Source organism: Drosophila novamexicana, unplaced genomic scaffold, assembly GCF_003285875.2.
Source record: "Drosophila novamexicana strain 15010-1031.04,08,12 unplaced genomic scaffold, DnovRS2.1 tig00000434-arrow-pilon, whole genome shotgun sequence".
Lineage (NCBI taxonomy): Eukaryota > Metazoa > Arthropoda > Insecta > Diptera > Drosophilidae > Drosophila > Drosophila novamexicana.
The window spans coordinates 2,784,265-2,808,706 of record NW_020824802.1 but is presented as its reverse complement, the minus strand read 5'-3'; the positions used below and the strand labels follow the sequence as shown (position 1 = coordinate 2,808,706).

Genomic DNA, 24,442 nt, shown 5'->3' with positions numbered 1-24,442 from the left:
GTCTAGATTTCTAGGGTATGCAGCAAGAGACTCATTTTTCAAATCAGACAATTTCTTGAGACCAGATGCGGCTTAATAATACAATCTTTTGTCAGCAGGGCATCGGCTTTCTTGCCATCGTTTCCGCAAATTTCTTTTATTTTGTACTTGTCGCCGGACTTCAGCTAAAACATACGGCTGGCTAGCCTAAAACAGTGAACGGCGAATAGCATGCAGGGCGCTTGCGCTTAAACTGTTAATATGCGTGTGCCAACGAGCGAATATATATGCTTTGGCTTTTTTGCATTGACATCAATTAACTCGCATTTGACTTTACAAAATAACACATGAAATTTATATATATGTGATTTTTTGTTGAAGAGCTCAATCGTGAATATTTTAGTATTGAATTGCATTGGGAATACCCAAACAAATGCTTTTCTTTGTATAAACAATCAAATATATTTGATCACTTTTAAATATTTAAATACGTAAGCTTAAGATTTCTATTGAGGTTGATATATAAATTTCACAAAAAGTTTGAGTCACTCTCATTATTTACATTTATATACATATATTAAAGATACATTTTGTTTTATAAATTTACTTAAAACATTATTATATTTTAAGTGAGAAAACCATGCTTAAAAACTGTTCATAGTGGATTGTGATGACACCATCCATGTCGGTATCATGTTGCCGGAAGGCTGTAGTTAACGTCTGTAATTGGATCAATAATATTCGTTATTAGATTAGAATTTCATATATACTTATAACGCTTTCTAATAACGTTGGAATTACATGAATATGAGTATATTAAAGAACAAAATTGAAGCAGCACACGAATAGGGGATACCCTGAATGTTCTCCTACCAACCACATAAGCAACTCGCGGTCTGTGCTTGTTTGCCTTATCATTAATAAAAACAAATTTAATCAAGTAAGAAGTTCTAGTCAGGAGCTTCCGACTATGGAATACCCTGAACCCCCTTATTCCGACACCAAACGCAGTTCGCACAACGCGCACGTCTAAAGCAATAAAGATAAATAAAAAAACAGTTTCCTCGGTAGGGCTCGAACTTGCGACAGACCGCACAACCGAAAGCCGGCCTCGAAAGCTGAACGTTCAGTATGAAGCCGCATCTCGCTCAGCGCACAACGTCGCTGCTGCTGATGTGTTTTCTTAATATATGTACGCCATTTTTAAATTCTTACAGCCCAAAAGCATATGTGTGTATGCATGTGCCTCGCTCTCACTCATTGCTTCGCGCACTTGCGTCCATCTCTTTCTCCCTGCATAGCTTCCCCTAGATCTACAAACATTCATATGATTGTGTTGTGTGGATATGCGTACAAGTAGTTCGCGGCGCTTGTCGCGAGCCAGAGGGTATTTATTCAATTGTGTGCCTTTTGTGCCTTTTTCGGCTGCCACTCTCAGCAGTCTTACTCTGTCCGGGCAAACTAAAATGGTTGCAGGTACCCTTAGGTTGCCTCGTTTCGATTTTTTTTGTTTCTATAAAAAGGGCCACCTGGTATGTCAATACATTGTATGGTTAGTGATAATATTCTAGAAGTAACATAACAGTTTGGTGACTTTAGCCCTAATATTTACCCAATTTGCTCAAAAAACAGGATCTCGATATCGATTTGCATCGATTGCTTGGAAACGGGGGAAGTTATCGATTATCGGAAACAAACTCGATCTGCGCAGGCACTAGGAGGACCTACAGCTAATATTTTAAGTCTTTAGCTCTTTTGGATATGATATACTTGCGTTCATACATCGGTCAGACGACAGACAGACAGACGGTCTTGGCTAGATCGACGCGGCTATTGATGCTAATCAATACGTTATGGGGTCGAAAATGTTTCTTTCTGCCTGTTACATAAATTTACATTTTGCACAAATACAGTATACCCTTTTCTCTATATTTAAAACTGTTTGTCTTGTCTGAATGACTGATTTGTAATCAACGCACAGTCCAAACCGTAAGAGCTAGGAAACTAAAATTAAAACTGTAGTTACCTTATGTGATGAAGGTGCACGTTAAGACGAGGTTACGGAAAATTCGACCCGCATGTGTGGAAAAACCGCGAAAAACGTTTGTATGAAATTTTTTGGTTTACCATCCGATCGGCCTCAAACTCATTTTGAAAGATCTTTGTGCAAATTCATTTGGGGACGTTTCACCCTTTTCGAAAAATACATTCCATCTTGGTGGAAATGGGGGTCAAAGATTTGGTGGTTGACGTTTCGTGCCCAAATTCATTTTCAAGGGATTTGGGAAATTTCACTCGCCGCAGTGCTAAATTGGCGAAAAACGTTTGTATGAAAGTTTTCTGCTTACCATCCATCGGCTTCAAAATCATTTTCAAAGATCTTTCTGAGAGTTTATTTGATACGTTTTTAAGTGTGCAATTACGGAACAAAGGTTTTTAAACTTGTTTATTTTTAAGTTTCAAGATTCTCACCGCACATGAACATAACATGAGTGGAAACCGTAAGCCGCGGAAACGTCGATAAATCATACTTTTATATAGATGTGAATATCAAGATTTCAATTTTCCACGGACGTGTACCTAGTGGAAAGCTAATATTTACAATTTTTAGCACAAAAAGTTCCACGGGCAAGGCCGGGCAATACCCGGAAATCCCGCATCCTAGTATATATATATGTTTGTATACCAAAGCCCAAGATTATTTCTCTAAAAATTGGTATTTTTATACCCTTGCAGAGGGTATTATAATTTTGTCGTGAAATGTGAAATAGGAGATATCTCCGACCCCATAAAGTATATGTATTCTCTATCAGCATCAACAGCCGAGTCGATATAGACATGTCCGTCTGTCCGTCTGTCTGTTTCTATGCGAACTAGTCTCTTAGTTTGAAAGCTATCTTAATGAAACTTTGCGGAATTCCCCCTTTCTGTTGCACGCAACACATATGTCAAAACCAGCTGGATCGGACCACTATATCATATAGCTGCCATAGGAACGATCGGTCGAAAGTTAAGTTTTTGCATGAAAAAACATATTGTTTATAAAACGCGGCGTCAGTTCCGTGTTGTTGTTATTGCCTGTTTTGATTATTTTGCTTTGGTGCTCCCCTGTGCATACACTTGTTTGTGCGTGTGTTCGCTGCATACTTTCTGCTTGTGCATCGCGCTCTGACAAATTTTTTCAATTGCTTTTCGCTCCAAACAATTTGTTTGTGTACGAATAATTGTTTTTTGAGTATTTACTTGCTCTATCTTGTGCACCGTTTTCGTTTTGCTCTGCGCTCTCGCAAATTGCATACGCATTTAATAATTATGTTGTGCTGTAAGAAACAGTGCACGTTCAAGCAAGCTGATGAATCTGCACTGCCGCAATTTGTTAATTGCTGGCTGTGTGAGAATATAATGCATGCTAAATGTGCAGGTCTCACTGTGCGTGATTGCGACAAGATCGCTGCAATGGCCAAGAAGGGCTGCGGTGGCTTGCGTTGGTCGTGCCCAGAATGCATCGACAAGCAAATTGATTTCTCCAGAATGTATAATTCTGTGAGAAACCAGTTCTTATAATTGAATAGTGTGGCTAAGCAGCTCTCGAGTAATTTTGACTCGAGTTTCGAGTTGCTTGGCAACTATAAATTCGAGTCCCCAACCAATCGCCTGTTGGAGCCTCAATTTTTGCAAGTGCCCTCTACGTCTGTACAGACACCTACGCCTTTCATGTCCCTTCCTAGCAACTTGGATGTATCTCCAATGTTGTCCCTATCGCCTTCTCCAAGCGACTGTCCAATTTCGCTTATTTCAACCACTGTAGTAGTCCCAGCAGAGCACGTACCTGATCCCGTCCCAATTAATCAAACTGCCTCAGCCCCGTCAGCTCCTGGCCGCAAAGGTAGACCTGATTGTTCAAAACAATCATTGTGCCTCTTTAGCTCCTCCAACTCCTGTATTACCTACAGACCCATCAGCGCCTATTTTAACGGTAGTTGCCCTTCGCAGGCAAGTTTTTGTGTCTCGACTTTCGTCGGACACCACTTCTGAGTCATTGGCAGCCTATATTGCTAGCAAATCTTCTGCTAGCGTGTCAATAACCAAATTTAATTTCTCCACCCCTCGTGAAACATCATCATTTAAAATAAATGTTTCACATGATATGTTCCCAATCATTTGTGATCCCAAATTTTGGCCTCCACACATGATTGTTCACGAGTTCAAGCCTAAAAAGCGTAACCAGCCTGTCACCCTTCCAGTCCCTTCAATACAGGGTACCATTTCTGCCCCAAAAAACTAGCTTCATCTTCTGACCAAATCTTTATTTATTATCAGAATGTTAGAGGTCTCATTTCAAAGCTTAAGAATCTTTTCATGGCCAGCACTTCCTTCGATTCGGATATAATAGCATTTTCAGAAACATCGTTGAACTCAACCATATCTGATTTTGAGATTGTATCTAATAACTTTATTTTGTATAGAAATGATCGGCCGACTCGAGGTGGTGGGGTGTTAATTGCCGTTAAAGCCACTCTCCAGTCAGAACTTTTCTGTTTTAGTACGCCTACTGACGCTGAGATTGCCTCAGTTAAGGTGTCTTTTCCTACACGGAATGTCTATGTAACATGCTCTTGTGTACCACCTTCTTCTGATATTCAAGTTTATATGAAACATATCACTTGTATTAAAGAAGTTTTTTCACACGTGCATGATAATGACCTATTTATGGTGTTGGGTGATTTTAATTTGCCCAACATCTCTTGGTCATTATTTACTGCTAAAAATTATCTAGTGCCCTCAGCACAGCACGATTTTATAGACTGCATGCTTGATCTTTCGTTGCTTCAAATCAATTCAATTTCTAATCATTTGATTAGAACATTAGACCTTGTATTTGTTAACGACTACCTTATTTCTAATGTGTCTACGTCCCCTCCTTTATCTCTTCCTGAGGATGTCTATCATTCTACTTTAGAGATTGCAATGCTCAATTGTAATCCTTTCATGTCGTGCTCATCAGCCAATAAGCCCCGATGTTGCTTTCGCAGAGGAAATTATTCTTTGCTGAATCAGCTTATTTTTGCAACCGATTGGTCTTTCTTATATGACTCGGTTGACATGAACAGTGCCATTAATTTTTTTATAACACCCTAAACTCCCTCTTAGATGTGTGTATTCCTAAGTCAATTCCTTCGACTACTTTTTCCAAACCACCCTAGTTTACTCCCAGATTATCACATCTAAAAAATGTAAAATCTAAATATTTTAAGAAGTTTAAAAAGTCTGGTTCGTGTACAGACTTGGCAAAATATTCCATAGCCAAGTCGAACTTCTTTCTTCTTAATTCTCAATGCTATGAGAATTATCTAACTCGTTGTAAAAGGCAATTTGCCCAAAATCCGAGACAGTTTTATAATTTTGTAAACTTGAAGCGTAAATCTTCAAGTTTGCCATCTTCTTTTTTTCTTGGCTTGGATGAAGCTAGCAATGACACTGATTCTGCTAACCTCTTTGCTAATTTTTTCCAATCAACTTACTCTTCAGTCTGTCCTAATACTAATTCTTACCCTTATACTATTTCTTCCGCTAGTTCTATACCTTCTCCCATTATTTCACACTCCTCTCTCCTATTAGCTAAAAACTCTTTAAAGTCTTCTTACTCTCCTGGGCCGGACAATATTCCTAGTTGTCTACTCAAGGAGTGTAGTTCTTCCCTTCTTTATCCATTGCTAAAGCTTTTTAATCTATCCCTTGAAACTTCTGTCTTTCCATCTCTTTGTAAAGAATCTTATATCATTCCTCTTCACAAGAAAGGTGGGAAGTCTGATATACGAAATTACAGGGGCATTGCAAAACTGTCCGCTATTCCTAAATTATTTGAAAAAATAATCACTTCGAATTTGCAGCATTTCTGCAAATCAGTTGTTTCCCCTGTTCAACATGGATTCGTAAAGAATCGGTCAACTACGACCAATCTGCTTGAGCTTACTTCCTTGGTAAATTATGCTTTCCTTTTGAAAATGCAAACTGATGTCATTTACACCAACTTCAGTAAGGCGTTTGAGTCTGTGCACCATGACATTTTACTTTTTAAACTTGACCGAATAGGTTTCCCCCTGTCATTTTTGCTTTGGATTAATTCTTATTTAAAAAAGTAGGACCCAAAGAGTAATGCTGAGGCTGACTACCTCTATACGGGTTCACGTTACTTCTGGTGTTCCTCAAGGTAGTCATCTTGGACCTTTACTTTTTACTCTTTTTATAAATGATCTTCCCTCTGTTATATCACATGCCCGTGTACTCATGTATGCGGACGATGTCAAACTTTTTCTATCATACACTAATCCCCTACATCATTCTCGCCTACAAGACGATTTGAACGCTATGCAACTATGGTGTTCGGCCAATCAATTGCATCTAAATTGTTCAAAGTGTATGTTTATGACTTTTAATCGTACTACACCTTATCTTGTCAGTTATACAATCGACAATATCCCTTTGCAACGTATACTAACAGTTAAGGATCTAGGCGTTATTTTTGATTCTAAACTGTTTCAATCTTCACATAGATACCATCGTTAATGAGGCAAAAGGTGTACTTGGATTCATTAAACGATGCTCTAAAGAGTTTAACGATCCTTTTATAACAAAACTTCTGTACATCTCTCTTGTTCGCCCTATCCTTGAATACTGCTCTTGCATCTGGTCTCCACAGTATAACAATAGCCAGGATCGTATTGAATCTGTTCAACAGCAATTTCTGCTTTTTGCCTTACGAGGTTTAAATTGGGACCCTAATCTTCGGTTGCCATCCTACTCCAGCAGACTGCTTCTTCTCAACCTTCCGTCTTTAACCAACCGTAGAACAATTCTCGGTGTTGTCCTTCTACATAAGTTGATTATTGGCGACATAGATTCCCCTTTTCTGCTAGCGCGTCTTCAATTCTCTGTTCCGGCTAGACCAACTAGAAATTATCGCCCCTTATTCCTATCTACGTGCACAACAGACTACGCTATGCACAATCCTTTTCGCGTGCTATGTAAAAATTATAATAGTTTGCATCACGTTTTCTCTACAGAACTTTCTCTACCCCTAATAAAATCGTTGCTTTCAGGATATCTTCGGGAAGTAGCTTGCCGGACAGGCGGAAAAATTTTCCCCCACCGGGTCGGTTATTTCCCATTACTTTTCTCTTTGTCCTATCTACTTAACACTCTTCATCTAACTTACATTGCTTTACTTTATAAACAATCTTCTTACTCTCTTTTTTTCCTATTTATTGTATTTTCTTTATTAATATAGCAAATTAAGATTATTTTTAATTTTACTTGAGAACACTTTTTTCCTACTTACAACCTTCCGCTTAGAGGTAGGCTCTAATAGCGTCACTGACAAAATTAGCTGTGAGGAGGGGCACAGCTGGCCGGACTGGCAAATAAAACACCTCCATCGGTCGGTGATGCTATTTAGAAAATTGTATTCTTTAACTAGGCGTTTAGCATATAATTCTATTATCTATTGTATAACCTATTGAATAATGAGGAAGACACTCGATTTGTCGACCATTAATAAATAAATAAATATATAAAGATATCTTGACCAAACTCGGCATTTATTAGATTTACTTAACTCCTCATATATATGCAAAATCCTATTAAGATCGGACCACTGTATCATACAGGTGCCATAGGAACGATCGGTCGAAAATTAAGTTGATGTATGAAAAAACATTTTGTTTATCAAAATATCTTGCCCAAACTCGGCATTACCTATTTTCCCTGTGCTTCTTAGATACGGGCAAAGCACTATAAGCATTATGAAAAGGTTGGGTATGCAAGGGTATTAGATCTTCGGCGTGCCGATTATAGCCTTTCTTTCTCGTTTAATATTGGGATGGGGTGAAGATATCACATTTGGTTAATCTAGCTCATAAATGTAAGCTCCGAGATGAGATTCACGTTCCACATATTGGTGTTCCACCGATTGTCGGTTACAAGGGGGAAAATATAAAAGTAATAAACAGCTCGAGTTGCTTTAATTTACATAAGCGCCGCAAGGATTTCCTTCCAAAACTCAAATAATGCTATCTCGAAGTAATCCCGAAACATCACCCACCAAATCTTTGACCCCCTTTTCCTCCAGGAATGGTTGATTTCTTCGAAAAGGAAGACAGCTCTCAAATGAATTTAAACAAAGGTCTTTGAAAATGAGTTTCTGTCCGATAGGATGGTAAACAAAAAAGTTTCACACAAAGGTTGTGCCCGATTTTCAGTACTTCCGGGGGGAATTTCCCCGTTTTAGCATTACCTAAGGTAACTACAGTGAATATATCCTTCCAGCTCTTTCTGTTTGGGCTGTGCGTTGATCCCCAGTCGGTCAGTCAGCCAGGTCAAAGAGGTTTATATTTAGAGATCATTTGTGGAGTTGGAGATGCTTGCTTCTGCCTTACATTGATTTTTACAAAACCAATGAAAACAAGATTTTAAGGGATTATTGGACATTTTAAATCAATATTTACAATAGTCTGACTAATAAGCCCAGGCCAGAAAAAAATTGTTAAAAAATTTCAAATAAATTCATAAGCACAACTGTGTTATAGTAATATTTGTTGAATCACGACAAAATATTTGCTTAATACTTAATTTATGCATTGTGATAGATATAATAAAATGAGAAAAATAAATTAGGTACTCACATAGAGGACAATACAACATTGAATAAAATCGTCAAAGAGAATGGTTCCCCGGCCAAACCGGTCGAATTTTCGAAGTAAAATTTCAATGAGATGATCAGACAGACGATAACCAAAAGAAGTTAGTGCAGTTTTAAGTTCTTGCTTATCAATGTTCCCAGAATTATCACGATCAAACGAACGAAAACAATTTTGCCAATCAGTTACATATTTCCACAGCGCTCCAAAATCCTGAAATGACACAGTTCCTCTATTTTCTCGATCAAACATCCCAATCATAAGTCGGACTGTTTCCGGGTTGAAAGCAGACCACGTGCCATTAGAAAGGGCCACTTGTAGCTCATCTGCCGATATATGCCCGCTTCTGTCTTTATCAACCCTATAATTGCAAGAAATAGTATGAATATATTTAATGCACTTTGACGTCATACTTGTTTGTACATAAGAGACACACGCATGTATACTCATGCATATATACTTATGTATAGGTACAGCTATCATGAACATGAACGAATGTACTATGTACATACATACATATGTATAAACATATCAGCTTATACCTTTGAAATACGTCCCAAAGAAACGTTTGATCTGGCATTCCACTTTGTTGGTATGACATATTTTGTTAATAGGATAAACAATATTAAAAGCCTTTTAGTAATTTTACGAAAACTCCCCTGAACCTTAAATAGATACTAAGAATTCAATACTCAGGCATGACTCACAACTCGTATAAGTCGTATGGTTCAGCGATATTTACTCAATCAGTTACAAGTAGCAAGAATTTAAAAGTAACTAGTTACTACTGTTACACCTTTCAAAAGTAACAGCGACAAAAAATCATCCTATGACATGCACGGATGGTGGATCAATGTTGATGGCGAAATTTGTATACATTTGTCATGCCCCCTCTCCCCACCACCAGATAATTAGCCGGACATTTTCTCTCTTCTTCAACTGGTGCGTAAAATTATTTGCATATTCTAATAATTATGTCAATTAATCTTATTTCTTACTGCATTTATCTTCGTAGGATATATATGCATGCGGACATTTCTTTCCAACTTTAACAAGTGCGCACAATTATTTGCATTATCATATGGTTATTGACAGTTGATATAAATGTCTTAAATTTCCGTTATTTACAGAATACTTTTTTAACATCATCAAACTGGACAGACGACGAAAGTACGGCCAAAGGTTATTGCCATTCGCCGCAAAAATAAGGAAAGGAGACAATTATAAGGTAATCGTTACACTAATGGGAACAAGGTACCCACACAAATATACATACCTATAACTGAGTATGCTACGATAATCAGTCGTGTAACGGGTATGTGGTGTACGAAATCGCTTGGTAGCCTATTCTTCGTGATAACGTGATAGCGCCGGTGATAAGTGTGCCGAAAGGCATGGCTGACCTGCGCCGCTAAGCCGAAAGCTGGCCTGGGTGGTAACCTGTTGGCCTCTCTAGCTCGAGAGCTTCTTGGACGGCCCGGAGTCTTGAGCGTGGACTCTTGTGTTGCCAGAACCGTTCGTCGTTTCTTTTATTTATTATCTTATCTTTTGTTTGTTCACTCCGTGTCGCATGTAGGTTTAAAGTTTTGAACTTTCCATGACTCGGCCGGCTAGAAACTTTTTCTCGAGTACTTTTGTTCGGGGCCGACATGAATTGCTGCCCATATGCACAGCTGCACTTTGGGTTTAAAGGCCCAAGAAACAAAGACCATGCCAGTCGCCCAAATTTACGCACCCATAGAAGAAAATATCTCTGTCTCACACATTTGTGTATGTGTGTGCTCAAAATTCAGAAATGCCAAAAACTTCGAGTCTTGTCAAATTTTCATCGGGCAGGCAGGCATTCAGACTACCAACACGCACACAATCGCATAAATGCTTTCATCCATATAGAAAAGTGTGTAAGTGTGCGTGCTTGGCAGGCCCAAAATGTTATCATGCACACATGCCAACATTCAGGTACCATTACCCTTACAACTAGCATGAAAAATTGAAATTTTGCACATGAACAGGCCAAACCCTTTAATAATATCACACAGCTGCTTACTCGAAAAAGTGTGCGTGTGCACAAGCAGCAAGTCGCAAAAGTTAAACATTGTCAATTTTTGGTCTTTTCTTAAAATTCGTCAACAAGCCGACGATGAATTGCCATTGCAGAAATACGACTTAGTTTTTTTGTCTATTTTAAGCAAAATAGATCTTCACAGTAAACAAAAAATTAGAATATAAAATATAAATATTTCATTTAGGTCATTTATTCATTCATTTTCATCATTATGCCCGACTGGGCGAAGATATACATGATAGAGCATTTGAATGTGTATGCCTTTTGCTACCACCGGGTCTCTTAGCTAACTTACTAACTAACTTAACTAAAAATAACATGTTGGCATAATAAAATATGTTATACATCGTAACATGATTTCATTTTCTTTACTTAAAAGGCAAGTAACAGTCTCTGTTTTTGACATTTTTTTAACTCTCACAGTTGTCACTGTGACATGAAAATAGCACTATCAATCATCCCTAATGGTTAGTGATGTCGCTCGTCTCGAAGCATTGGGGAAAGTGTTGCCATTCATTGAGCAACCAAAAAGCTAGATCTGCTTTTAAAAAAGCGCTAAACAGTCAATGATCTCGAAAAAAAGCTGAACAAAAAGCTGAAATTTTCAATTTTTTTTTTTATATAAATAATAAAATAATAGATTTTTAAAAAAATTCAAAACATTTATTATTAAATTTATTTATAATATTTATAACATATTAATTATGTCATCAAGATTGTCATCCTCATTTCATAGGACCGACTAAATGCAAATAATTGGCCGGCAGCTTGTGTTGAAAGCAACACTCTCCATAGCGTTGCATTCCATTCCTGCAAATGGTATTAAATACATTTAGTTGAGTGTTATGGTATTAATTTGAATGATTACCTTATACATAAAATTGCATTAGGTGCTTCTACGCTCATTCTATTTCTTATTTTTGTTTTTACAATGTTCACTTGGCTGAACACTCTCTCCACTTCAGCATTGGACCATGGTAACGACAATAACTCGATTGGGAAGTTACATAATTCACGAAACAGCTGATTTCCCTCTGAGCCGCGATATTGACTAACCTCAATCCAAAATTTTTAGATGTCAATATTTTCATTCCACTTTATCAAGTGGGTATCATATTATTTATATATATATATATATATTGACGCTCTATTTTGCCAATAGCCTCATCTCCTTTCATAAAGATTTCTAAAATAGGTACGACACTGTCTTTTTTGGATCTTAAGACATTCTCCACTGCAAAATTATCAATTTGCTTCAGAATGTTGAAGTTATTGGGCATTCTAAAGAAGTTAAAAGTATTTTAAATTTTATATGTATTGGAAAGTAGTTAATATTGAAAATACCTTTGCTTCTGCTGTTTTATGAGCTCCATTACAAAGATCCTGCAGCATTTTAGAACTGTTTGCTCAGCACATGCCTCCAACTTTAATTCCTTTGCAGACTTTTCAAATTCATAGCCTAGGTATAAATTGTCTTGAACGTGTTTTTCAAAATCATTTTCTTCTAGGATATTGATTTCCATTTCTGCTGGTATTATTTTCATTTGTAAACAGCTCATAGCCAATACCAAGTCATTGAGCAAATATATATTCCCTCAGAATCTTACCGCAGTCTTCCCTCCTACGGCCTTCTAACTCACGACAATAATGAGCTTAACATTTAAGTGATGGCGGCAACAAGCCAAATACAATGTGCTCGTACATTCACAGGGCAAAAATACATACTTTCAGAATATACTTAATACTAAACAATCGATAACTTAATTCGTCCCGCAACATCCCCGCCCCCGTGAAGGCCCTGCTTCACTCACATCCAATATGGCTAGTTTAGCCACGGGACGAGTCATCAGTCGCACTCGATTGCCGTGCGCCACGCGTACGCTGGCGCGTCGAGGTACTCCATCTGGTCCAGGGTAGAGCTCCTCCACTATGCCCCTTCGCCACTCCCTGCGTGGCACGGCTGGGTCGCATATAAACACCACATCACCATGGCGTATCGGCTCAACGCGCGCACACAATTTCACGCGTCGCACAAGTGTAGGCAGGTACTCCAAGACCCACCGCTTTCAAAAACGGTCTCGAAATAGCCGCGCTATGCGCCACTGCTTCCTTGTGGCGCATCTCTCGTCCGGCTGCTCATAAATAGTGGGTGTGTCAGGCAGATTGGCTACTCCCTTGAGTAGATCGTTCGGTGTTAGGGGGGCTTCCTGATCCACAGATACTGGCAAGTGAGTAAGCGGGCGCGAATTCACAACACTCTCGGCCTCAATCAGGAAACTCTCCAACACATGTTGCTTCGGTGCCACCTCCTTTACTGTGTGGCGAAGCACTCTCTTGACACACTGCACCATCCTTTCCCAGGCTCCTCCTTCAGCTGGGTTCGCTGGGCAGTTAAAAATCCATTCAATACCCCTAGAAGATAGCTCACCCTGAATCTTCTCCGGCTCAAATACATCTATGAGCCTTTTGGCTTCTCTATCGGCCCCAACAAAGTTCTTTCCGTTGTCACTGCGCAACCCCAGTACAGGCCCGCGACGGCAAAGAAAGTTCCTGATCACGATTATGCAGGAATCAGTTGACAGGTCATGTGCCAACTCCAAATGTATGGCCCTTGTTGTCAGACACGTAAACAAGGCAACCCATCTCTTTTTCTTTCGACGTCCGATCGTCACAAGGAGTGGTCTAAAGTAGTCTAGACCCTGCGCTGCGCTCTATGTAGCTTGCACACACTACATCCAGATATTACTGTACGCAACACTCGACGCAGCTTTGTTATCCAAAATCTGGTCCTGATATCGCCTATCGTTGCATCCACATTTTGATGCTTTATTTTCACTTAGTAGTGATACACAAATGTTTGGCCATCTAACCATCGTGACCGTTGGCTAAGGTCTACGTGGCAATGCGGCCTCCTTTCGTCGTCTGCTGCATTTTCAGCAGTAGGTACCCATCTCCATTGGGGAACATTTGTTGACTCCAAAATTTCTCCTATCCAACGCAGTACTGTTTCGGAGTCAGTCCACAGTATAGCATCGCTGATCGCTATATTGTGCTCCATTTTGACAGTGTCAATCAACCTCGTTCTTAACACGGCTGCTTGCGATTCCAGTCGTGGAATTGACATCGTTTTCATCAGGGCGCACTTCGTCTTGGCACATAAAAAGCATGCTCGCACGTCGTTGTTGTTGTAGGCGAATCTCAAGTAAGCTATAGCTGCGAATGCTGACTGGCTAGCATCGACAAAAACATGCAGCTGTATTGCCCGCACATGTATTGGGCCAAAGTAACGTAGCGAGCTCCGAAATCCTTCCACGTTGTTCATATCCTGAAGCCATTTACTAAAGGCGCGGGCGATCTCATCTGCTAAGGGTTCATCCCATTGCACATTTTGTCGCCAAATATCACGCATTAGTAACATTCCAGTTATCATGAGACAGCTAAGAAATACCAAAGGATCAAATGTTGACATTATCAAGCTCAAGAATTCCCTCTTCGTAGGTACTCGCTCCAAATTTAGCACACATCGGGGTACTTTGTGGTACCTCATGTTGAATTTGAAATCGTCCGTGGCTGGCTGCCAACACATGCCCAGAATCTTTTCTACTGCATTCGCCCCATCCAATGCTCCTAGCAGCCCCATGTTGGCCCAGGGCGTCAGCTACGGTTGGCGAACTGGAAGTAAACTGGCACAATTCAAATCCAGCATTGGCATGTATTTCTCATATTCTTGTTGATATGGCGATGGCGTCGCCTTTACTATCAAAACTATCCACATAGTCGTCCACATAATGACATTCACGAATAGCTTTAACCGCGCGAGGGTCTGAATCCTGATACTGCAGGGCATTCAAGGTCTTCACATAGTGCGCGGTGCTTGGCGAGCATGTTGCTCCAAATGTCATTACCCTCATCTCATAAACATCAGGCTCCCGGCGGTCATCGCCGTTTCGCCACAAGAATCGCTGGGCGCATCTATACTGCGGTCGAATCAACACTTGATGGAACATCTCTCTGATGTCTCCACAAACGCCAACCGCACCTTCCCGGAAATGGAAGAGAACAGCCGGCAGCGACTTGTAGTGCTGCGGCCCCTTGGATAATGCCGAATTCAATGAAATGTCACTGACCTTTGCTGCCGCGTCGAACACCAGTCTTATCTTACCGGGCTTATTTGGATTTTCAACTCCAAAGTGCGGCAGATACCAAAGTTTGTCGCTGTTGGCTAAAGCGATCTCATGATGCTTCAAGCGTCAAGCATATCCTTTATAAACATAATCGTCCATAATTTTCATATAGGCTCGTTTAAACTGATCGTTACGCTTCATCTTTCTCTCAATGTTGACCAATCTTTTGTATGCCATATCGTAGCTTCTTGGCAACTCAACATTGTCACGGTTCCATAACAAACCTGTCTGGTAACGTTCCCCTATTTTCACCGTGGTGTCTTCGAGTATCTTCTGTGCTCGTGCATCGTCGCTGGCTGCGACTGGTGACGTAAGCTTCACACCGAAGTTCTCGATATCAAAATAGTCGTTTACCATCTTTTGGATTGCATCCTCCTGCGACACTGCTAGGAGGCATGACTTTGTTGACGTTGCCGTTGGTTGACCTCTTAACGGCCCAAAAACCACCCATCCATGTTCGGTGGCTGCGGCATATGGTCCCTGTGGTGCAAACCTTCTTGTTTGCATTGGCAGTCCAAGATGCGCATGGTCCAGTCCAATCAGAAGTTTTGGTACCGCCCCGCGATACGGTTTCATTGGAAGTCGTGCACCGTTGTCCAACATTTGTATATCACATCGATGCAGACTTTGCATCGGTAAGCTCAGGTTGGACACGGCGTACACATTTCGCAGCACATAACGTTTGCGATTGTCCGCTCCACTAATTTCCATGCTTACCACTGTGGTCGGCTCTCTGGTTGCTCTTCCACCAAACCACTGTATATTTAGTTGCCTGCGTTCCCCTTTGACATCTAGGTCGCGCAGTAGCTCGTCGTCTATCATAGTTACGGACGAGCCCTCGTCGAGGAGTGCATACGTATCGATCCGCTTATTGGCCCCGTGCAATGTCACTGGCAATATGCGGAATAGTAGGCGTTCTCCATCCGAATCGACACAACTTAAATTCCTTTGTTGCGTCAATTGAGCATCCACTGGCTGCGGTGCCCTTGTGTGCGGATCCGCTGGCTGCGGCATCCGTCCAGTATTCATCACTCTATCACCCGCTGGCTGCGGTGCATTGTGACTCATAGCATCATGATCATGTAAAAGGCGATGATGCCTCTTCCGGCATCCATTGACTTGAAATTCGTTTGCCCTTTTGCAGACTCTTGCCATGTGGCCATCTCGTAGGCACGAGAAACAAAGCCGGTGCCTTTTAACAAACGTCCACCTTTGTAGCGGAGAGGCTAAGTTAAACTCGTTGCAGTCCCTGACTGCGTGTTGTCCATTACAGATTGGACACTGTTTGGTACGACCTCGGTGTCGCCCTTCGTTATTCTGGTCAATGCTGGCATGCAGCACTCTACGCTTCTGCTCCTTACCATCGACGTCCACAATCGTACATACCAAATTGGCGTAGTCCGTTAACCACGCGCTAAAATGTACGACAGTCGGGAAAGGCCTAATCGTAGCTGCATGTCTGGCCCACTCCACCCTCTTGCTTGGTGGTAGCTTAGCGACCAAATCCTCCATCATTGTAGGATTCGCTAAGTGCTGTTCTCCGTTAGCTGATTGTAGAAAAGCGGCAAGGTTACTCACTCGTGTAGCAAATGGCACGATTTTCGCTATGCTGTGCTCTTGAATTGGCTGCACCTCTCGAATACTAATTAGCTGGCTGCGTATTGGTTGTTCTGGACGGCCATATCTAAAACGTAATTGTTCCATCACGTTGTTCGCCTTTGAGTGCCTTCAACAATCGCTGGTTATTCTCCAGATTCGTACAGATGTACGCCAAAGTTGTTTCCGTAAACGCGCAGAAGAATATAGGCCAATCCTCTGGTTGGCCTCCAAACTCAGGTAGATCTGGTAATTTGCGTAGCAGGCATACATCGTTCCTGGGTGTCGCCCATGCGAAGTTTCCAGTTGCCTGCGTTGGCTCCAAAATGATCACAGCTTTATTCTCTTGTGCCGGCGTGTGGCTGAGCGTTGACTGCGCAATGCCTGCAGAACAATATGGCGTCGAGCGGCTTGATGTTGTAGAACAGTTATCCATAACTGTAGCTCATTCTACCGTTTGCAACTGTGGTCCCAAATTTCCACTCAATGAAGTAGGCAATCAAAGATGGCGATCTGCTCAAAATGGCAGTTCCACTCAAAATTGCAGTTTCACTCAAACTAACACTTGAATTTGGGACTCCACTCATAATTGCAGTTTCACTCAAACTTCCACTCGACGATGGCTCTCCACTCAAAAATGGCGGCAGGTTAGCTGTACGACCTACGCCAGCATCACTCAATTTAACGGGATCAGTAACTGTACTCACATGTGCTTGACCAGTTTTTAACCTCTGCAACTCGTGCTCTAGCGCAGCGACTCTCTTTATCAAATCCATGACTTGAGCACTTGAGAGTTGCGTGCTTGGGCTTGGCGCTCCTGTCAATATGCTGGCTCGTGCACTCACTCCTGCAGCCACAGTGCTGGCAGGTTGTACCCTTGTGCCCACATCCTCGGTGCTGGGGCTTTGTGGCGCGCTCACAGCGGGAACTTGCATTTGTGATACAGTGCTCACCATTCTACTTGTCCGCTTCGGCTGCACCTCACTCGCCGTGGTAGCTATCTCCTGGCCATCATTCAGGCGTGGTCTTTTCCTGGGTGACCGTTGTGTCATCCTGTTCAGCTCGGAGATGACTTATACTATATTTTACGTTGGCTGCGTACCAATGGTAACTCTATAACTGGGGTGGAGGCCCTGCCTGTGCTGTGTCTATCTACACGCACTGTAACTCCAAAGTTACACCACGTCTTGTCTCCAGTGCAAGTCGCCCTTGCAGTTTCTTACAATAAGAGCTGCGAATAAAAGATCATGTCGCGTGCCAAACGAAGGTGGAGTTGCAATGTGAACACTGCAAGGTTTACGCCTGGCCACTGGCCATGTTACTCCGATGTTAATAGAGACAGCGTAATGCAAAACGTGCTAGTGCAAGTGTTTTATTCTGAACGGATAGGTTAGAACTTAAATATATATTCCCTCAGAATCTTACCGCAGTCTTCCCTCCTACGGCCTTCTAACTCACGACAATATTGAGCTTAACATTTAAGTGATGGCGGCAACAAGCCAAATACAATGTGCCCGTACATTCACAGGGCAAAAATACATACTTTCAGAATATACTTAATACTAAACAATCGATAGCTTAATTCGTCCCGCAACAGTTGCCAGATAGTTTTTTTTTGCATAACAGGGGGTATAATAAGAAAAATAGTAAAATGCGAATTTCTCAAAAACTGGTTGGACTATTTTCTTGATGTAAAAAGCAAAATGATTGATAATTCGCGATCTATATGTTAAACTACCGTGCATTTGGGGCCATTATCGGAGAAATAGAATAATAAAGCTTGAAATATCGTCGCCATTTTGATGAATAAATATGTTCAGTATGTAATGTTGCCAGATAATTTTTTTTTTCATAACAGGGGATATAATAAGAAAAATAGTAAAATGCGAATTTCTCAAAAACTGGCTGGACGATTTTCTTGATGTAAATAACAAAATGATTGATTATTCGCGAACTATATGTTAAACTACCGTGCATTTGTTTGTTAACCCATATTATAAATTAAAATTCAAAAATAAATGAATGTAGATAGTAAATAATTTAATTTGTTGCAATTCTGCGTTTAAATTTATTTGGTTTCGTGCTTAAAAACATAAATAGATGCATTTGAAAGTGACCGATACTCTTCCGATAACAAGTACCAATATTCGACGGTAAGTCACCGCCGCTAATCTGACGCACATAAATTTAAAAACATCAATGCATCGATGTTTCGTCCACCAATAACAAGTGATTATCGAAGTATTCTTTTCCCAGGACTGAGTAGAGATTGGTGTTTTTTTTTTCAAATAATGTTAGTTTATTAATTCTGATGTGTAGCCGTGAAAAGAAGTTTATTTTCAAAATATATTACTGCTAAAGAAATACATATGTATGTACGTGCATATGTATTTTCTTTTTAGAAAACAAAATGGTATAAGAGATTTGTATGATATTTTAACTAGCTTTTTTTAACTAAAGCTTTTTTTAGCGCCATTTCCTAATGTTTTTTCTTATTATTATGGCACTCACTACGATTTTCTACATATTAAGTGAACGTCCACATTGGGACTATATAGGATCCTTCAAATCCGGCACTGGACACAACGAAATGTAAGTACTTTTGTATACATATGTATATAAAATATGGATACAGAAGGTAAACGCATTTCTTTATTTATGACTATGTTAATGTCTTTAGGTAAAAATGTTAAATAATTTAAAATCTATTGCCCTAAGGAACCGTGATTTTTCGGCAGGCTGCTGAAAGTTTATATACCGTTCAAAGTAAGAGAATATGGCACGGACACGTTTCTTATACCCTGAACCCATTGAAAATGGGTATATTGTATTTGGGCAAAAGTTAAATGTATGTAACAGGCAGAAGGAAGCGTCTTCGACCCCATAAAGTATATATATTCTTGATCAGCATCAGTAGCCGAGTCGATCTAGCCATGCCCGTCTGTCGGCCTGTCCGCCCGTCCGTGTGTATAAACGCAAGGATCTCAGAACCTATAAGAGCTAGAGACTTGAAATTTTAGATGTAGATGCTCCTAGTTCCCGTGCAGATCGAGTTTATTTCCGATAATCGATAACTTACTCCGTTTCTAAGCAATCGATAAAAATCGATATCGACATCCTGTTTTTTTTAGCAAATTGGGTAAATAATAAGTGCTAGAGCCACCAAACATGATATGTTGCTTCTAGAATATTATAGATATTTCAAGTATCTTTCATTTCATACCTATCGCCACCTCCCCGATACCACCCCAGAGCTATAAATCAAGTTAATACCCCAACTTTTATTGCCGACCAATTTAAACCACAATTTAAATGCAATTGATTTTTTTAGAATACACAAATATTCTATGATACAATAAGATATACTGTAGAAAATTTCATAATGATCGGTTAAGAAAAACCAAATTTATATGCAACTGCGCAATTGAATGGGGCAGCAGCTTTAAGAATTTCTGTATGCATGTACACAGACACATTCATGCCCGTCTGCTTCGCATTCTAATAGCATGGTAATTGCATCTTTTTTTTTTGTAATGTAATTTTAGTTCCTTTTTTTTATCATAAGTACTTAATTGTTGGTGTGGCTGTTGAGTAGAGGCATAGCAAGTGGTGCGGTCTGTCGCTAGTTCGAGCTATGGCAAGGGAACTTTTTTTTTATTAATTTATTTGGTGTTGGAATAAGAGGGTATAGTGTATCCTGACTAGAACCTCTTGTTTTTTTTTATTTTAGTAATAATTTATGGTTTTGGCGACCTTTCCATATTTAAGAACAACAGTGAAACAATTTTATTTTTGCTTCCAATATATATCAGGTGCACATCGGCAAAACGGCTTCAGGGCACTAACAGCAAGATACAAAAATCAATTAACAATTAGATTACGTTAATATAAAACAATAATTTGAACATTTTACATACATTATTTTACACGTCTGCGCTTTTTGACGTAGAGATTGAAACTGAGGCTTTTTGGCTGTTTAAGAGATGTTTGTACATGTGAGCGCAATTTTCTGTGTCTGTCTTGTAGTTTAGTAGGTTTTTGGTGGGTGTGTTAATTATGTGTAGTTTTTTTTTATGTGTGTTGTTTGTTGTAGGGTTGCTCTTGTTGTAAGATTGTTGTTTCATCAAAATTTGGTGTGTGATTGCTTCTCATACTGTTAAAAAAAAACGCGCTCATAGCGCGAGCTGCATTTGGTGTTGTTAGAAGAGGGTTCAGGGCATCCCCTAGTCGGGAACTCCCGACTAGAGCCTCTTATTTTTTTGTAATACTGTAATGAAAAAATTAATTTAATTTAATTTTTGTTTAGCAGCTGGATAACTTTTCTGTTAGACCAAGAATCTTAAAATAGAAATTCTTTGATCATACAGAAGTTTTTGCTATTAACTTATTTAAAATTTTCTTAAAATAATATATTTTTATTTATTAACCAATTTCATAGGCGTCATAGGCGTCCCACCTATCATATTGTTGCAGTCGCCTGTGGCCAGCGGGCCCAAGAGACTTTAGTTATGATAAAGTCGGCAATCCTTTTTAATTATTATCACGAATGCCTCAAGTTCTTAATATTTACGGAAGATCCATTAACTGAAATAATAAGAGAGAAGCTGACGGACTGGCGTGATACACTCCCCCAACTCTTTGAATTTGAGCTGTTGCCATTAAAATTTCCAAATCAAAGTGAGATGGAGTGGAAAACCCTGTTTAAGCCATGTGCTGCACAACGCCTATTTTTGCCGGTAAGAACTTGTTGCACAAAGATAAATACTGTTTTGCTTAAGCAATTTAAGTTATGTTTTCAGTGTATGCACTAAGGCTCTAAAATTTTATTTATTTTTAGAAAAGACAATTTTTATATGTTAATTTATTTCTAGTCCCTATTGATGGAGGTCGACTCGTTGTTATACGTTGATACAGATATTTTATTTTTATCACCGATAACGGACATTTGGAAATTTTTTGACAAATTTAATGACAGTCAAGTCGCTGCCTTAGCTCCTGAGCACGAAAATGGAAATGTTGGATGGTATAACCGTTTTGCACGGCATCCTTTTTATGGTCCACTTGGAGTAAACTCTGGAGTCATGCTGATGAACCTCACACGCATGCGAAACTTCAATTGGGAACAACATGTATTTCCTATTTATAAAGAATATAAGTTACGCATAACCTGGGGTGACCAAGATATTATAAATATAATTTTTTATTATCATCCCGACAAACTACATATCATTCCATGTGCATACAACTATCGCCCAGATCACTGCATGTATATGACTATTTGTAATACTTCTTATTCAGGAATAAAATTAATACATGGTAATAGGGGCTACTTCCATTCCAATAAGCAACCATTATTTAAAATAATTTATGATGCTATTGAAAGTTTTCAATTTAGTTCTAGTGTATACACCGATTTTTTGTTGCCGCTTCGTTTAGCATTAAGGGCCCAGTCTGTTAATGAATCTAGTTGTGGAAAAATTTCAGGTGATATTCTCTTAGTGGCGAATAATCTATTCGGCGCTAGTTATTAGATACAAAATAGTATTAACTATTTTTAGCACTCACTAGCCTTACAGTCCATAGTGAAAATCCCAGCTAAATTAAAAGTCGTAAAATAGGGATATATTATCCATCCCCATTTAATTATTAGAGGTTTTTCATTTCATATTTCAACTGAATAATATGAAAATTTTTCATTTCCTTATAATCTTTACTAAGGTGTTTCTCTTCTCACATCTTTTCACTTTTCTTTTTATTTTGGGAAAGTGAAGAATTTTAGACAAACAGGTAAATTTTCGGAAAAGCTTTACGCGAAGAACAATTGGGACAGGAAAATAACTAATACTAGACACTAGATTAGCCTAGACAATGATTTAAGCTCGAACAGTCATTCAAAATAATAAGCTATGGAAAGGTTTGTTAATCACATGGAACATTTTATGTATGGTCCCAACTAATTTATTAATTTATGGAAAATTACGGCACACTCGTAAGATGAAAGGTTGATAAACTATTATTTCATTATGTAATACCATTGTACTTGCCCTATTATTAGTTTGACTTTTTTTTTTTTTAATATTATTGTATATGTAAAATGTAGGTTTTATTTTAATGACGTAATAACAATGTCAATGCCCGACTAAACGATACTTTTCATAAAATAACAGAAGCAGCTCGCGCTACGCGCTCTCTTGCTTAATCTTAAAAATGTATATATATATATATATACTTTACTTTATATACAATAAGAGCAGCTATATTACAAATTTGGTGAATCTAGCTCTTAAAACGTAAGAGATTTGTCAAAAAGATTTGTCGAATGCTTGGAAACGGGGAAATTTTTTGGATAATTCACAACAAACTCGAACTACATGGGCACTAAGACTGCCTACGTTTATAATTGCAAGTCTTTCACAAATAGGTTCTGAGATCGACCCCTATGACGACGCGTCTAACCAAGAATATATACTTTATGGGGTCGGGTATGGTTCCTTCTGTCGGTTACATACATTAGTTGAAAACCATAATACACTTTATCGATTTAAAATGTGTAAATGGTATAACAATGCATTTTTGAAGTAGTCAATTTCTACTAGATCAATTAATTATTTTTTTTTTGTGGGATCTTTCAGACGCTAAGACTTAAGTAATTTTTCAGATTCATCTATGTAATTATACCCTGAACCCATTAAAAATGGGTATAAGGGTATATTGTATTCGTGCAAAATCCAAATGTATATAACAGGCGGAAGGAAACATCTCCGACCCCATAAAGTATATATATATTCTTGATCAGCACCAATAGCCGAGTCGATCTAGCTATGTCCGTCTGTCTGGCCGTCTGTCCGTATATATGAACGCAAGGATCTCAGAACCTATAAAAGCTAGAGACTTGAAATGTTAGATGTAGGTGCTCCTAGTGCCTACGCAAATCAAGTTTATTTCCGATAATCGATAACTTACTCCGTTTTCAAGCAATTGATATCGATATCCTGTTTTTTGGGCAATTTTGGTAAATAATAAGAGCTAATAGCTAATAGAGTCACCAAACATGACATATAGCTTCTAAAATAGAATATATATATGCATTTGATGTTGGATAAAGAGGGTTCAGGGTATCCCCTAGTCGGGATCTCCCGACTAGAACCTCTTACTTTTTGATCCTGCGAAAATGTACTATATAGTACATTAATTTATTAAATCAAGATAATTTCGAAGCAAATACACACTACTAACAGATAGACAAACGGAAATACGTAGCTTTATCGACTCAGCTGCTGTATTTTATATTTTTAGTAAATCGTGACAAATTTGTTATACCTTTTACAAGAGTACACAGAATATAACATAACTGCCACAGGTAAGAAGCCTGCTTTTCGCAAAGTATTTAATCTTCGGTTTACCAAAATGAACTTCTTTCAAATCTTCATAAAATGTTCATGTTAAGTGCATTTAATAGATATTTTGAGAATTAAAGGAAAACAATGTGGCTGTTTAACTTATTGGGCTTATGTATGATTCATATACAACAAGTAAGAGGGTCTAGTCGGGAGCTCCCGGCTAGGGGATATCCTGAACCCTCTTTTTCCATCAAATGATTATATATATTCTATTTTAAAAGCTATATGTCAAGTTTGGTGACTCTAGCTCTTATTATTTACCAAAATTGCCGAAAAAAACAGGATACCGATATCGATATTTATCGATTGCTTGGAAACGGAGTAAGTTATCGATTATCGGAAACAAACTCGATCTGCGCAGGCACTAGGAGCACCTACATCTAAACAGCAACTCTTGGACTTTTTTATACCCTGAACCCATTAAAAATGGGTATAAGGGTATATTGTATTTGTGCAAAATCCAAATGTATGTGACAGGCAGAAGGAAGCATCTCCGACCCCATAGAGTATATATATTCTTGA

The 24,442-nt window shown here is 39.1% G+C and overlaps 2 protein-coding genes across 4 annotated transcripts; one reads left to right on the top strand and one right to left on the bottom strand.

The window, feature by feature from the left end:
* Positions 1-416: 416 nt before the first annotated feature.
* LOC115760365 (programmed cell death protein 6) lies at positions 417-9,378 on the bottom strand. The gene is made up of 3 exons (XM_030701653.1): positions 9,218-9,378; positions 8,661-9,036; positions 417-699 (listed from the first exon to the last, which is right to left on the bottom strand). The coding sequence occupies exons 1-3, from the start codon at positions 9,274-9,276 to the stop codon at positions 598-600; spliced, it is 537 nt and encodes a 178-aa protein (XP_030557513.1). The 5' UTR covers positions 9,277-9,378; the 3' UTR covers positions 417-597.
* Positions 9,379-18,802: 9,424 nt separating this feature from the next.
* On the top strand, positions 18,803-22,635 carry LOC115760395 (glucoside xylosyltransferase 2). 3 transcript variants are annotated; one of them, XM_030701697.1, is made up of 4 exons: positions 18,803-18,813; positions 19,053-19,112; positions 20,959-21,256; positions 21,392-22,635. In XM_030701697.1, coding segments are annotated over exons 2-4 (960 nt in total). In that variant the 5' UTR covers positions 18,803-18,813; positions 19,053-19,110; the 3' UTR covers positions 22,052-22,635. The 3 variants fall into 3 exon arrangements, with proteins under 3 accessions (XP_030557557.1, XP_030557556.1, XP_030557554.1); XM_030701696.1 differs by lacking the exon at positions 18,803-18,813 and adding an exon at positions 18,821-18,933 and having other exon boundaries at positions 21,392-22,634; XM_030701694.1 differs by lacking the exon at positions 18,803-18,813 and adding an exon at positions 18,821-18,933 and having other exon boundaries at positions 18,991-19,112; positions 21,392-22,634.
* The last annotated feature ends 1,807 nt before the right edge of the window (positions 22,636-24,442 follow it).